Source organism: Prunus mume, linkage group LG4, assembly GCF_029339155.1.
Source record: "Prunus mume cultivar Tortuosa linkage group LG4, ASM2933915v1, whole genome shotgun sequence".
NCBI lineage: Eukaryota > Viridiplantae > Streptophyta > Magnoliopsida > Rosales > Rosaceae > Prunus > Prunus mume.
The window spans coordinates 203,156-218,956 of NC_142701.1; the positions used below are offsets into that span (position 1 = coordinate 203,156).

At 35.5% G+C, this 15,801-nt stretch overlaps 2 protein-coding genes and 1 pseudogene across 3 annotated transcripts; all 3 read left to right on the forward strand.

Annotated features, from left to right (window-relative positions):
• Positions 1 to 4,807: 4,807 nt before the first annotated feature.
• Positions 4,808 to 8,789, forward strand: LOC103328561 (pentatricopeptide repeat-containing protein At4g21300-like). 2 transcript variants are annotated; one of them, XM_089051437.1, is made up of 2 exons: positions 4,808 to 5,965; positions 6,133 to 8,789. In XM_089051437.1, exons 1-2 carry the CDS (start codon positions 5,821 to 5,823, stop codon positions 7,461 to 7,463), a joined length of 1,476 nt encoding a protein of 491 aa, XP_088907563.1. In that variant the 5' UTR covers positions 4,808 to 5,820; the 3' UTR covers positions 7,464 to 8,789. The 2 variants fall into 2 exon arrangements, with proteins under 2 accessions (XP_088907563.1, XP_088907564.1); XM_089051438.1 differs by having other exon boundaries at positions 5,826 to 5,965; positions 6,056 to 8,789.
• On the forward strand, positions 5,236 to 5,796 carry LOC148917567 (pentatricopeptide repeat-containing protein At4g21300 pseudogene; annotated as a pseudogene).
• A 1,680-nt stretch (positions 8,790 to 10,469) lies between the features above and the next one.
• Positions 10,470 to 12,401, forward strand: LOC148917568 (protein ACCELERATED CELL DEATH 6-like). Its single transcript, XM_089049817.1, has 2 exons — positions 10,470 to 11,703; positions 11,860 to 12,401. Exons 1-2 carry the CDS (start codon positions 10,575 to 10,577, stop codon positions 12,399 to 12,401), a joined length of 1,671 nt encoding a protein of 556 aa, XP_088905943.1. The 5' UTR covers positions 10,470 to 10,574.
• The last annotated feature ends 3,400 nt before the right edge of the window (positions 12,402 to 15,801 follow it).

Sequence of the window (15,801 nt, forward strand, 5' to 3'; positions counted from 1 at the left end):
TGAATTATTGGTCGCACAATGTTTTGCGCGTGAAACATATTTGTCGTAGAAGTTTTCTTGCGACGAATACTTTGGAATATTGGTTGCATGAAGTTTTCTTGCGACGAATAATAGTATATTGGTCGCGCAAAGTAAAAAATCCCGCGTCCCATTATTGGTACCGCCCAAATTTTGAAATTTTGCGACGAAACATTTTGGAATATTGGTACAAAGGTTTGCGCGAAACATATTGGTCGCATAAAGTCAAAGAAAAAAAAACAAATCGCGTCCCATTTTGGTACCAAATTTTGAAATTTTGCGCTCTGAAAATACATATTGGTCACGCGAAGTCTAAAAAATTATATAAAAATTCACGTCCCATTTCTTGGTACCGCCAAAATTTTGCTCGACGAAAAATATATATTGGTCACACAAAGTTTTGAGTGACACAAAATATTAGTCACATAAAGTCTAAATTTTTTTTAATTTTTAAATCCCACATTCCATTTTGGTACCCGCCTTAAATTTTTAGAGTTTTACCTGACGAACTGTATGGTCGCGCAAACTTTTGAGAGACGAAAAATTGGTTCGTAGCATGATATTTATAAAAATAATTGCTATGAATAATAAAAAATAAAATTATTTTATTTTACAATTTAAAATATAAATAAGGTTAAAGCTACTTAATAAATGTATATACTATTCAATTTCTTAATTGTTATACGTACAAAATAAATAAATTTAAAGCTACTTAATAAGTAAATAAATATATATATATATGCACACACCATTCAACGATCCAACCGTCAAACTTGTTTGTATATACTTCAAGATCGTATACCCCAAAAATCGCAAAAAACAAACATTCAGAGACCTAGTAATGGGACAAAAAATTTCAACGGTTATCAATGAAAAATCACGATTTGACGGTTATTTTAACTCCGATTTTGATGATTTTTACAGCTACACTCCATGACCCTATATGAATACAATGAAATAATTCGATGGTTAATTTAAAATATTTACACTAGTGGATACCACAAAAGTATAAATTAACTCTTAATTGTTAGTGAATATATTGTTTTGATGGCATACGCATTCTACGAAACTAGTTTCAACGATCCAACCGTCAAACTTGTTTGTTTATACTTTGAGATCATATGCGCCAAAAATCGGAAAAAATAAACATTCAGAGATCAAGTAACAGGACAAAACTTTACGATGGTTATAAATGAAAAATCACAATTTAACGGCTATTTTAACTCCGATTTTGATGATTTTTTACCGGTACTTACGGTACACTCCTTGACTCTATATGAATACAATGAACTAATTCGATCATCAAGTTAAAAAATTTACACTAGTGGATACCACAAAATCTCATGTTATATTTAACAAAAGTATAAATAAACTCTTAATTGTTAGTGAATATATTGTTTTGATGGCATACGCATTCTACGAAACTAGTTTCAACGATCCAACCATCAAATTTGTTTGTTTATACTTTGAGATCATATACGCCAAAAATCGGAAAAAATAAACATTCAGAGATCAATTAACGAGACAAAACTTTTCGACGGTTATAAATGAAAAATCACAATTTAGCAGTTATTTTAACTCCGATTTTGATGATTTTTTACAGCTACACTCTTTGACCTTATATGAATACAATGAACTAATTCGATCGTCAATTTAAAATATTTACACTAGTGGATACCACAAAATCTTATGTTATATTTAACATAAGTATAAATAAACTCTTAATTGTTAGTGAATATATTGTTTTGATGGCATACACATTCTACGAAATAAGTTTCAACGATCCAACCGTCAAACTTGTTTGTTTATACTTCAAGATCATATACGCCAAAAATCCAAAAAAATAAACTTCAGAGATCAAGTAATGTAATGGGACAAAACTTTTCGACGGTTATAAATGAAAAATCACGATTTAACGGTTATTTTAACTCCGATTTTGATGATTTTTTACAGCTACACTCTTTGACCCTATATGAATACAATGAAATAATTCGATCGTCAATTTAAAAAAAATATTTTCTAACAAAAAAATTTTAAAAAAGAATTATTTTATTTTATTTATTGGACTTTGCGCGAAGTTTATTGTTTTGTCATAAAGTCTCTTTGAGCGACAAATTGTTTTTTGTCGCGCAATTGTTTTTCATCGAGCAAAGTGATTTTGCGCGACGAATAGTTTTTGTTGCGCAAAATTTGGTCGCTCAAGACTTTGCGCGATGATGTATTGTCGTCGTGCAAAAGTTTGTCATGCGTAAAGTGATTTTGCGAGACGAAAAATAATTCGTCGCCCAAAATTTTATCGCGCAAGGTTTGTAGCGACGAAATTTTGTGTTTCATCGCTCAAAGTGACTTTGAGCGACGAATAATTTTTCGTCGCGCAAAATGTGGTCGCGCAAGGGTGATTTTTTACTAGTGATGCTATGTAATAAATAAAGATTCTGTGGAGCTGTTGTTTATTAATCTGAAATCTATTCTTATTTCCTCCATAGAAGGGGATATATATATATATATATATATATATCGGTCCCCTTCTATTGAGGGATCCCTTAAATAATTTTATTTGAGGGACGCCCTTTAGGGTACCCTACAATTTTTTTCCCAATGATCCAAACCATCTATTTTTTAGGTCTTCATTCATAGATCATCCTTACAAAAAATTAGACAAATCGGAAACCGTTTCGACATCCAATTGTGTCTTACAAAATCAATGAACACGGTGTTTCAAGAAAGTACTAAAATTTCAATAACTCAATTGAGTGGTCAAATGATATTGGATTCAAGTGATTTTTTGTAGAGATGATCTTTGAATGAGTATCTACAAAATAGACGGTTTGGATTAGTGAAATACAATCCGGAGTGGGGCCTATAAGGGGTGTCCCTCAAATAAGCTTATTTGAGGGATCCCTCAATGGAAACTCTGTATATATATATATATATATATATATATATATATATATATAAAGAGAGAGATTAAGCTGACGTGTGGTTAGTTAATGACGTGTCAAGGCTGTGATATTATCATATTAATCACGTGTATTTGTTATGTTAGTTGTTGTAATAATCACGTGGGTTATTCTTAGGAGGTTTTGTAGCTAAGCAAAGCTTAAACTAGCCAGGACTATAATAAAAGACTCACTGTACTGTATTTCTCATCAAGGAAAAAGAAATATGAAATACAAGTTCTCTGTTGTTCTCTCAATTCCTCTGTTTTCTATTTCTCCAATCTTCTTCTTCTGTTAGCATCTAGAACCTTGTAGACATCAAAACTTTCTGACCCTAATTATGAAAAATTATAATATTTTGGTTAGGGAGTTTCACATATAAACCCTTTATTGGAGACTAATAACTTATAAAAATATTGTTGGAATTTTAAAAAGTTTTAAAATTTAACCGTTTTATTTATTTATTATTTTGGTTGTTTTATTTTATTTATTGTGGGGGTTATAAATATTTAATTTTTATGTTTTATTTCTACTTAATTTTCTAGTTTAATGTGGTGAAGGTTACATGTTATTGGATGCCTATAAAATGTCACTCCTCCTTCACATTTGAACAACCACAATACACCATCAAAATATCACATAACACAATCACCAACACAAACTAATTCTCTCCTTTTCTACTTTTATATATATTCTTTACTTTATATTATTATTTTGGCAATGTTCTGTGACTTGGCAATGTTTTGAATTTTCCTAAATGGAAACTTTAATGCTGTAATTTTATTTGTAAGTTTAACGCTTTCCTTCTCACTTCTCTTTCCCATAATTTTGTGTGTGTTTTCAATTTCTTTATGTTCTCATGGGAAAGATTCATTATATTCTTTTAGTAACATAATAATTTTTATATTTCCTCGGCAAACAGACTGTGCCTGTGTGAAATTTGTTTCATTATGAAAGTTTATTATGAGACTAACTCGTCTTCAATTTTGACATGAAAATGTGTGCAACTAATGATGACCTTGGAATAAAATTTTGGTAGAGACTTCTTACTGTCTTATAGGTTCCTATTGAGAATCAAGAAAATACAATTTCATATTAGTCCATTTACTTAAGTTTACAATGTAAATAAGGAAGTACCTCCTATTTGGATTCAAATTAAAATACTAGGAATTCAAATTCCCACCAAATCAAAATACGAAAAATTGGTTTTAGTGCAAAATACGATTTAGGCTAAAAATGATTATTCCAAAAAATCATTTTTCATACTTAGTCAATATTTTTATAGAAAACATTTTTTCATGTATGATATGAACGCATGAAGGGACCTAAATTTTTTTTCAGTTTGTGTAATTTTGATTTTTTCTTTCTATTATGGGGGGAAAGCTTTAAAGATATTTGCTAAATCGCTACTCTTTGTCTATCTCTTACAATTTTTTCTTGCTCATAATGTATTTGTCTATCCCTTTGTCAAGGACAATTATGATTATAACCAATAAGCAATATAATTCTTGACATATGATATATATATATATACTATTTTTCGTATGTATTGTGAGTTTGTATTTTTTATTCTTTATAATTTAAAAGAGCATGTAGCGTAAATTATGGCCAGCCACTGATCAAATACTCTAAACAATCTCATCCAGCAGCCTATGTATTAGTGTTTAATTGGATTACAAGGCTAAAGGGGTTCTTAGTTTTATTAGAATTAGGATTCATTGTTCTATTGCATTAAGGATACTTTAAGGAGGACACATCAAAGTAATCCGACAAAGGTGGGCTCTCTATCCTCTATCTTTCTTCAGAATTTGTTGTCAACCACATAGTTTTCAAAGTAACCATATGGACCAATAGACAGAAAACCAAAAAGAGAAAAAGATATGTCCAGGCCCTTCTAAACAAAGACAATTCTTACAACACAAAAGAGATGTGCAAGAAAGTTATATGTCCAATCTATAAACATTTCATACCCATTACATCACAAAGATCCAAGTCCGTACATACAGACTGCAAATACTTTCTTAATCTGGAAGGGGCAGTGGCAAGCCAGTTTGCTTCAATCTTGCAAGCTTGTAGTGATCATTCTCTTATCCAACAAGGTAGACAAGTTCATGCACATGGTATTTGCAGTGGACTTTTAAAAAACAGCCTTGTCGGTACAAAGATTTTAGGTATGTATTTTCTCTGTGGGAGCATTGTGGATGCTAAGAACATCTTTTATCAGCTTGATTTGCAATATACTTTGCCTTGGAACTGGATGATTAGAGGGTTTACTATGATGGGTTACTTTGAGTTTGCCTTGCTGTTTTACTTCAAGATGTTGGGTTCTGGAATTTCACCTGACAAGTACACTTTTCCAAGTGTAATTAAAGCTTGTGGTGGTGTGAATAATGTAAGATTGGGTAAAGCAATCTATGATACCATCCAGTTTATGGGTTTTGGAGTGGATGTATTTGTGGGTAGTTCTTTGATTCAATTGTATGTGGACACTGGTTGTATCCATGATGCATGGTGCTTGTTTGTTGAAATGCCTCACAAAGATTGTGTTTTGTGGAATGTCATGCTTCATGGTTATGTTAAAAATGGAGAATCGAAGAATGTTGTTGGAATGTTCTTGGAAATGAGAAATAGTGAAATTAAGCCCAATGCAGTGACATTCGCTTGCATTTTGTCTGTTTGTGCCTCAGAAGCTATGATTGGTTTTGGTACTCAGCTTCATGGGCTAATTGTTGCTTGTGGGTTGGAGTTGGATTCTCCAGTGGCTAATACATTGTTAGCAATGTATTCAAAATGCCAGTGCTTGTCTGAGGCCCGCAAATTGTTTGATATGATGCCATGAACTGATTTAGTGACATGGAACGGAATGATATCTGGGTATATACAAAATGGGTTTATGGTTGAGGCTTCACGCTTGTTTCAAGCGATGATTTCTTCTAGTGTCAAACCGGACTCAATCACATTTGCAAGTTTTCTACCATCAGTTGCTGAACTGGCTAGCCTCAAGCAAGGTAAGGAAATTCACGGTTACATTGTAAGACATTAGTGCCTTTGGACGTGTTCTTGAAAAGTGCACTGATTGATGTATACTTCAAGTGCAGGAATGTGGATATGGCACACAAAATTTTCAACCAAAGCACCAGAACTGATGTTGTCATGTGTACTGCTATGATTTCAGGGCTCGTTCTCAATGGGATGAATAATAATGCATTGGAAATTTTTAGATGGTTACTTAAAGAGAAAATGCGACCGAATTCTCTAACCTTGGCAAGTGTTTTACCAGCTTGTGCTGGTTTGGTTGCTCTGAAATTGGGAAAGGAATTGCATGGAAACATCCTCAAGCATGGGCTTGACGGAAGGCTCCATCTGGGAAGTGCGCTTACAGCCATGTATGCAAAATCTGGAAGATTGGATCTTGCTCATCAAGTTTTTGAAAGAATGTTTGAAAGGGACACCATTTGTTGGAACTCAATGATAACAAGCTATTCCCAGAATGGCAAGCCAGAAGAAGCCATTGATATATTTCGTCAAATGGGGATGGCAGGTGCCAAGTATGACTGTGTAAGCATTTCAGCTGCTCTTTCTGCTTGTGCAAACTTACCGGCACTTCATTATGGGAAAGAGATTCATGGTTTCATGATTAGAAGTGCATTTAGGTCTGATCTGTTTGCTGAGAGTGCACTGATAGACGTGTACGCCAAATGTGGAAACTTAGTTCTTGCTCGCAGTGTGTTTGACATGATGGAAGAGAAGAATGAAGTGTCCTGGAACAGCATTATTTCTGCTTATGGGAGTCACGGTTGCCTTCAGGACTCTCTTGTCCTGTTTCATGAAATGTTGGGTAATGGGATCCTGCTTGATCATGTCACCTTTCTTGGTATATTATCTGCTTGTGGCCATGCAGGCCAAGTTGATGATGGAATTTTCTACTTCGGTTGCATGATTGAGGAATATGGGATCCCAGCTAGGTTGGAGCATTGTGCTTGCATGGTAGATCTATTTGGGCGTGCTGGACGTTTAAGTGAAGCATTTGAAACAATAAAGAGTATGCCATTCTCCCCAGATTCTGGTGTCTGGGGAACATTGCTTGGAGCTTGTCGGGTCCATGGCAATGTTGAGCTTGCTGAAGAGGCATCAAGACATCTTTTTGACTTAGAACCACAAAATTCTGGGTATTACATACTATTCTCAAATATACATGCTGATGCTGGAAAATGGGGAGTGTGTAAGGTTAGAAGTTTGATGAAGGAAAGAGGAGTTCAGAAGGTTCCTGGGTACAGTTGGATCGAGGTTAACAACAACACTCATATGTTTGTTGCAGCAGATGGAAGTCACCCACAGTCTGCTCAGATATATTCAATGCTCAAGAGTCTTCTTCTTGAACTGCGAAAAGAGGGTTATAATCCTCAACCCTATCTTCCTACACATCCACAAACATGGGGATGTAATTTCTGGAAAGTTTCATTGTCTCCTCCTCTAATCCTAGCAACTTCAGGATTAGGAATATGATGCTGGCTCTGTGAATTATGGTAAGTCAGGGAATGAAAGGTTGTTGAACTATTCTATTTTACCATTTGCTAGATACCTTTTTTATGTGCGTACTCGGATCTACAGTTGTCACCTATAATGAATGAAGCTTAAAAGTTTTTATCATCTGCTTTATTGCATTGGTTGGAAGCACAACAGTGAAAGTTAGATGAATCAAAATTTGTTCCTATACAAAACTCCGAAGCTAGATGTGCTTTTGGTGAGAATAAACAAATATCAGTTGTTATCAACAAAGAAGTAAACTAAGATCGCTGGCCTCTTAATTTGTCTGTTGCCCCTCTCATTTTATACTTTTTAAAAGGATAATCTTTCCTTGATAGGTACACATTTGATTTCTTGCTTCAGTGCATTATATAGGACAGAGATACTAGTGCATCAAAAAAAAAATTTATTTTATTTTCTGGCCAGGGAACATGAAATGAATTTTTGTGAAACTGTATGCTATTTTGTTTTTCCTTTCTTGACATTTTAATTAGAGTTTGAGAGAGAAAAAAGCCATAATAATTTAAAAACTGATCAAGTGTGTAATTATACATAGCTAACTTAAAGTGTGTAATTAGACATTAATCCTTTTCTTTCTTCTTTGAATCATTCTATAGAACCAGATTAATTTTTGGAAATCATTGGAACTGATCAAGTTGGGCTTGATCTGCTTAGGTTTCCAAGACCTAAGTTTATTTACTTTAGTTTAGTTTAATTTTATATTGTGGCCAGTCTTATCATCTACCCATTTTTCTTGTAAGATATAATTGCAAGATTGTAGCTTTTGGTCTGAAAATTACTATGTTAATTTTTAGGCAGATAAGTCTCTGAGGTTTGAACCCTTTGCTCTCCTTCATTTAGGCATCTTCAGCTATAGAATTAGAGCTTCAAGTAGGTTTCTGTATTTTGTTAACCCTTCCTTTTGCGTTATGTGAGAATCTCTGGAAGTGGTCATTGTTTTGTGGGGTGGAAAGATTGGTTTGTTTTGCAGGAGAGGAGGCAAATATGTGGTCAAATATTTCCTGAAGGATTGTGCTGGAGAATCCATTTGCAGTTGTGGGTACTGAGATGAGCGTTCGACACATGATCTATATCGTTGCGGAGGGATTTTTGGAAGTGCACAGAAAGGAAAGCTTCCTAATATTGTTTAAGAATGTACGTTTACGTTTGCGGTTTTCTGTTTAAGACATAGCTTTAAAGGCTTTTGATATGTAAGAAGCTTGAAAGGTTTTGACTTATCCATACAGCCTAGTATTAATTGATAGTTCTAGTGACTGAAAGAAATTTTAAATCCGTTTTGCCGCTTACGGATTTAGTAGGTTATTCTGTTTTGATATATGCTGCAAGAAATGAGGGGAATGTATAAGTGGTTATCACGTCAATGCATTGTTCACAGAATCACCTCAACATAATTCATTTGAAGCTTTATGGATTCTCGAATATCCAATTACTGCAGATCCAACCCAATGACGTGGTATTTCTTTTGTTGTGTTTCGTTCTAAGTACAGATGCGCACGAATAAGCTTTCAATTTTTGATGATGTGCGACTCTGAAACCTATGTATCATGGCCGGTCTTTCAAACAACTTGAAGTGACACAATCCAGACATTGTATGGTACGTTGTTGAATGGACGTGTTAAACAGCGCAAGCATTTCATGGCATTCTGTAGGGGTGCGATTAAAATAGCAGTAAGAATCTGCTAGTCAAAGTGGGAATGCATTCGTTAGGTGTCAGAATTTCAAGTGCATGAGATTTAACTCTCAGACTTCAATATAAGGCCACATTAAAATTTGAAAAGGAATTTGTGCAAGAAGTGCTACAAGGAAAATAAATATTTCACAAATAATTGCTCTCACATTACTTATCAGAACTCAGATGAACTAAAATAAATAGGATCTCTCTACGAAATCCTCACCTAAAGGAGTTCTCTTTTAATTTTTCATGGTATTTTTCGTTTACCAAACATTTGGCAATTTTCACACACTAATTTATTCAGGATAAAATTATGGATCTGTCACTGTTGGCCTCTCGTTTCATCTAAATGATTATAGAGGGAAACAAAACTGATAAACGGTCCCAATTTGTTGATCAGATAATGAATAATAAAATTTAGGGAGATTCACTATTATACCCAATATGAGGGGCCCAAATTATAAAAATACCCCATATGAAATGGACTTTAGAAACACACATAAAACTCATTTACAACATAACAAAAAAGCTTTTAACTTCTTATAAATTACAAAACTGCCATCAATTTTTTAAAACAAGCTCAACCCCAAAATCTCATAAAAATACCCAAAACACTCAATAGGGCATCAAAGTAATTTAATTATCGATATTAAATTCAATAACGTCAGCTGTCATTTTTTGGGTTTGTTTATAAAAATTCAATTGTGTAGGGTTTATTTATAATATTAGTGCTAGAAATGGGTATATCACTAAATATCTCTAAAATTTAACTTTATTAAGAGACATTTTTAACGTATATTAATTACCTTATCACTTGGATGGAGTATTGAATTGATGCCACGTAAGTAGACTTGCATGCATGGACCCAACATTGACTTGAACAAAGCCACTCACTCTCTCTCTCTCTCTCTCTCTCTCTCTCTCTCTCTCTCTCTCTCTCTCTACTATATCTTTTTGGTTTTTGGCTATCTTTCGAGCATAAGTTTGAAAATGGTACAATTCATGATATTTCTTAGCAACACCATTTGGAATTATTAACCTTCTTCTTTTAGGTTATTTGATACATATAGAGCCAGTAAACACGTTAAACACATGGTTTATCTAGTGTCTTCTTTTTTGTCTGTATAATTTTCTATTTCTGTCAGCGTCTCTATTGATATCTTCCTAATAACTAGCTACTTCCTACTCTATTATATGTAAGTGGCATTGAGTTGTAGTTGTTATATCTATCGTTCTCTCTCAGGCTTCTCCACACCTCCAGTATTTGGTAAGGGCACGTAGACCGGTAATTGTATCTAATTACTTAATTATCAGTTAACACTTGAGCGCTAGCTCTTCATATCTTATAGCAACGTTGAAGTGCAGATCGGAATCTAAAGCAACGTTGAAGTCCATATATGGCAGACAAAGAGCTGCGTGCGGCCACCAATGAGGACACAGCTGCAAGCATCAGCATAGCTGACGACGAAGATGACGGCGTGGACCTCCGAAGCTTGGCTAGTGATCAGCCCGTGTCCCGCAAAGAAGCAGTGGTCCTCGATCTGCCCATGTACCAAAAAGACGATGGAGCACTCCTTGAGCAAACAGATGGCGATAAAGATTCAAGTAGCTTGCACTTTGTGCGGACCGCTTTGGAAGATGTAGAATTCAGTGAGCAATATGCTAATGCTTTCCATGGGACAAGGGAGAATGCATCAAAGAAATTAACAAAGAAGAAGGTAGTCCACGAAAGGCCCGTTCTTGATGTACCCTCGTACGAAAGAAGCCTTGAGGTAGATGTAAAATTCGCAGCGCAACATGTTAAGTTTTACCATGGCACTAGGGAGGTACCAAATGCAACAAAACCATCAGAGGAATTCAATCGAGGAATCCTTGAGCAAACAGACGGCGATGAAGATTCAAGTAGCTTGCGCTTGTACCAGCAGTTGTACGGCTACGCAACTCAGGGCAAGATAGATAGCTTTAAGGACACCATTGAAAGGAAGCTTGAGGCAGATGAAGTACATGATCCCAATGCTTGCATTCGGCTTCTGTCTCGACTAAGCCCTCATAAGAACACATTCCTTCACATAGCTGCAAGTTTCGGCCATGCGAAACTAGCAGCCGAGATCATACACCTTCACAAGCCCCTTTTGTTTGAGAAAAACTTTGAGGGCGACACTGCGCTTCATATTACCGCCAAAGCCGGGGATTTAGATACAGCAAACACTCTTCTCCGTGAAGCCCTAGGCGCTGAAAATGCTGATGAGGTATTCATGACCTTGATAAATGATGCGCAAAACACCCCCTTGCATGAGGCCCTGATTCATGGTAACCAATCAGTAGCAAAGTGTTTGATAGAGGCCTATCCTGCCTTTTCTTATTATATTAATAAGGAAGAAAAGTCACCTTTGTATCTGGCCGCTGAGGAAGGGTTTGATGAGATCGTAAAACTAATAAACAAAAAAGCAGTTGAGAAAAAGCCAGAAGTTCGTGTTAATGGCAAGTCTCCGTTGCATGCTGCAATTCTAGGCCATCGGAACAATGGTACCGTAGTACATTCAATTAATACTTCTGTTTTTTCTGCTTTGCCACAACGGCTAGTGTGGTGGATTTTTTATCCATTTTTTTATTATTTCATTTTTTAATCTGAAAGAAAAACGTCATACTCATATTGTTCTAACTTATACTTGATTTCATTAGAACTCTTAGAGATAATATCAAGTATGGAGGAAACGTTTGAGAGCCCAAAAGATGAGAAAGGGAGGACTCCACTACATTGGGCAGCATCAATTGGTTACCTGGAAGGGGTTCGTTTCTTATTTGGCAGACGCCTCTCCGATTCTCATCAAATGGATCATGGAGGCAACTTTCCAATCCATTCAGCATCAAGCAAAGGTCATATCAAGATTGTTAAAGAGCTGCTTCGACATTGTCCTGATTCAAAGGAATTGAAGAACTTTAATGGCGAAAATGTACTCCATGTTGCAGCAAGATGCGGCAAAGACAATCTTGTCAAATATTTTCTTAAAAAGGGTGAGTTTCGAATGCTGATAAACCAAAAAGACAGCAACGGAAATACTCCTTTACATTTGGCAACGATGCACCACCATCCCAAGGTTGTCTACAGATTGGCTTGGGATACAAGGACAAACTTAAAGCTCTTGAATGATAGCGGCATGAAAGCTCTTGACATTACAGAAAGCACTTTGGAAACTATTGCATCATATCATGGGGTAAGTTAGTACTATATTTACTTTTATCAGATGACTGATGATGATGATTTTGGCTATCATTTCCAAGGGAATTATCCTTGTTCTATTTAGCGGGTTGGGAACAAGTACGCATTAGTTCCAGTTTGGTATATTCTCAAAGAAATCGAACAGAGAACTAAAAGGAGAAATAAATAAATTTAGAAAACACTCTAGATTTTATTGAAGTAGGATTACAACTCTATGGCTGATGTAGCTCACCTAAAATGGTTGATATAAAACATACACCACACATCCAATGACAGATCCACTTGAGGGGACAGTGACGACTATTGGCCCTACTCACCTCTTTTTACCGCCCGTGAAGTTCCATTGATGCTCTGTTGAGGAAGGTTAGAGAGACAAAGTGGCGTGGACTGGGTATTCTGGGCAGCTGTGGAAGGTTTGGTTATCTATGAGACTCTGTGGATTGCAGATTTGTAAGTATCTAGCACCCTTATTTGTTACTTGTTGAGTATTTAAATGATGTATTCGACGTGTAGTAGATTTGGTCTACATCTTGCCCCCAATAAGAAAAATTCATGGATGGGTCGCTGCACAGATCCCATATATAAGGAGTTTACAAGATACAGTCTTCCTGCCAAATTCAAAGAACAAGCAAATGGAAAAAACATGTGGGGAAAGAAAATGAATAGTTGTGCTGGGCAAAATGAAGACATCACTAACTATGCATTTATTTGGGCATAAACAAACTATATAGGCAACTCCAACTGTGATTAGAAACTCCGAGTTATGTAGCACTCAAATAGTGATCAACTAAAACTTATCGTCATCATTTACATGTTAGTACATGTTTTTGTTATCTCTATATGATTTGTTTCTATTTTACCAACGACATGTGTCTGGTAATTGGATTGTTTCTTCTTGTACTGCGCAGAGGTTACTTGGACGGTATTGAAATCTGCTTTCGCACAACGAGCTCAAAGTTTGCATGTCCTCCAAAGAAAAAAACAGAGATCGCTACAAGTAGCAGACAGTGGTGGAGGTTCGACTCACTTGAAGTTACCAAACGAGGAAAGCATTAGGGAATACTCTATTGGTGGTTACCACACTTGTTGCCACAATGGCATTTGCAGCCGGTTTCACAATGCCAGGTGGCAACAACGGTGACGCCCCTCAGGAGGGCATGGCAATCTTGCTAACCAACGCTATGTTCCAAGCCTTTGTGATTTGTAACACCATAGCTATGTATACTGCCATCACTACTACAAAAAAGGAAAAACACGACGGGAATTCACCGTCGTGTATTCAGTTTTCAAATGGTCATGGAATTCACCGACATCTTTTTCATAACAAAACCACGACGGTAAATACCCGTTGTTGTTAAAATAAAAAACGTTATCAACAAATAAAAACCGACATCTTTGTACTGCAAAAAGACATAAAAATCAGTCGAGAATGAGAATAGACGACCAACTGTAACAAAAAAACGTCGTTAAAAAGGAAACATATGACATATATTAACAGAACATGGCCGCAAGATACACATACAGTGACGAGAACTAAAACTCAACGCCGTTAAATAAACCTTTAACGACAAATAAAAATATGACGTCTTTAAATATATAATAGATGACGTTATTGACACCTACTACGTCATTACATTTCCAACAACTGTCGTAAAATAAATTTTCCACTTGATTTTTCTATGAATGATGACGTGGAAATAGATGTCAGGGTCATTACTTACAACGCATGTATGTATAGAGACGACGTTGAAATAATAAACAACGTCGGTTCCAAATAAATGAGAGCCGTATTACAGAAGTTATACGTCATATTTTGAAATATAATCGTTGTGTAATGACTCTGAAACGGCATCGTTTCTCATTCCACCGCCGTGTAAAATAATTTTAATGACACGATCTGAAAATAAACGACGTGGAAAAAATGATGGGGTCATTAATTACGACACATTAATTTATAAAGACGACGTTGTCGTCTATATACAACGTCGTTACCATGAAAAAGACCGCCGTGTTTCATAATTTATACGTCATCATTAAAAAAATTAACGTCGTCTAATTCATATTTCTTAACGTCGACAAATTTACCAATGGACTTCAAATACCGTCGTGAATTCATCCATTTCCACTTCGTTTATGAAAGAACATGCGACGTGGTAAATTTATGACGACGTCGTCTTTTGTAACGTTCAGGTTAGTTATCTCGTCTTTTAGACGTCGGTATTATGAGATTGGAGTCGTGTTATTTTGAATTACATGGCGGTTCTTTATGCTTCTCCGACGTGTTATCCTGAATAACTGTTTCACAATAGCATCGTGGTTCTTCATTGTTACGTTGCTTTAAGACGTCGGTAAATATATTGCGGTCGTTGAATGCTCCAAAACGTCGTTTTTTATTAGAACAGACGTTTGTTTTTCACATTTTTATCAAGACCGTCGTGTTTGTAATCTGGAACCAGTAATTTTTGTACTGATTGTTTTGTGGCCAAAACCTGTATAATGAAAGTGAAGAAATGACATTACAATATATTACAAAATTAATGTCATACACTGCCAATTACATAAAGCATCATTCAATCCATATACCTTCATACCCATCTCGAATATTTTGACTCCCTAACTCACCCACCACTTCATCAAATGTGTCAACATTTGGCATCCCCCTAGTAAATGGCTCACACTCAATTCTCACATCACCTAAGATATCATCACCAATAACATCATTATATTCTTTATTAGGCATTGATAACACTATCGACCAACCACGATGCATCGGGTCGTCAACAAAAAATACTTGTTTGACTTGAGAAGCCAAAACAAATTGGTCATTTCTATGTCCAATTTTACTCAAATCTACAAGGGTAAATCCAAGTTCATCCACTAAAAGACCAGAAGTACTATCTATCCAATCACACCTAAAGGCTGGGATTGTAAACTTTTGGTAGTCAAAGTCCCAAATTTCTTGAATGACACCATAGAAACCCGTATTTGAGAGATTTGGGTTTTTATCCTTGGCACTAGCAACTTGCATGGTATGTGCAAGTAAATAAATTCCACTATTTTGAGTTGTCCGCACATCATCTTGTGTCTTGATGTTGAATTTAATACCTTTAATAAGATAGCTCCTATATAATGGCACTGCCATGTTTGGACCAGTTGCTAGCTACATTAAATTTTCTGATACACCATGATTGTCTTCCTCATTAAGTTCACTTTGAACCTGCAAATTAATCATAACTTAATTCAATCTAACATAGAAAGAAGAAAATTAAAAGTCCAATATGTTATTCAATAACATATACCTTGAAGCGTAGCCATTGAATGAAAGTGCTATTATGCTTATCCTGCAGCCACTTTGTTCTCTTTCTAAATTTTGGATAAGCGGTCTTGATGTGGATCATATGTTG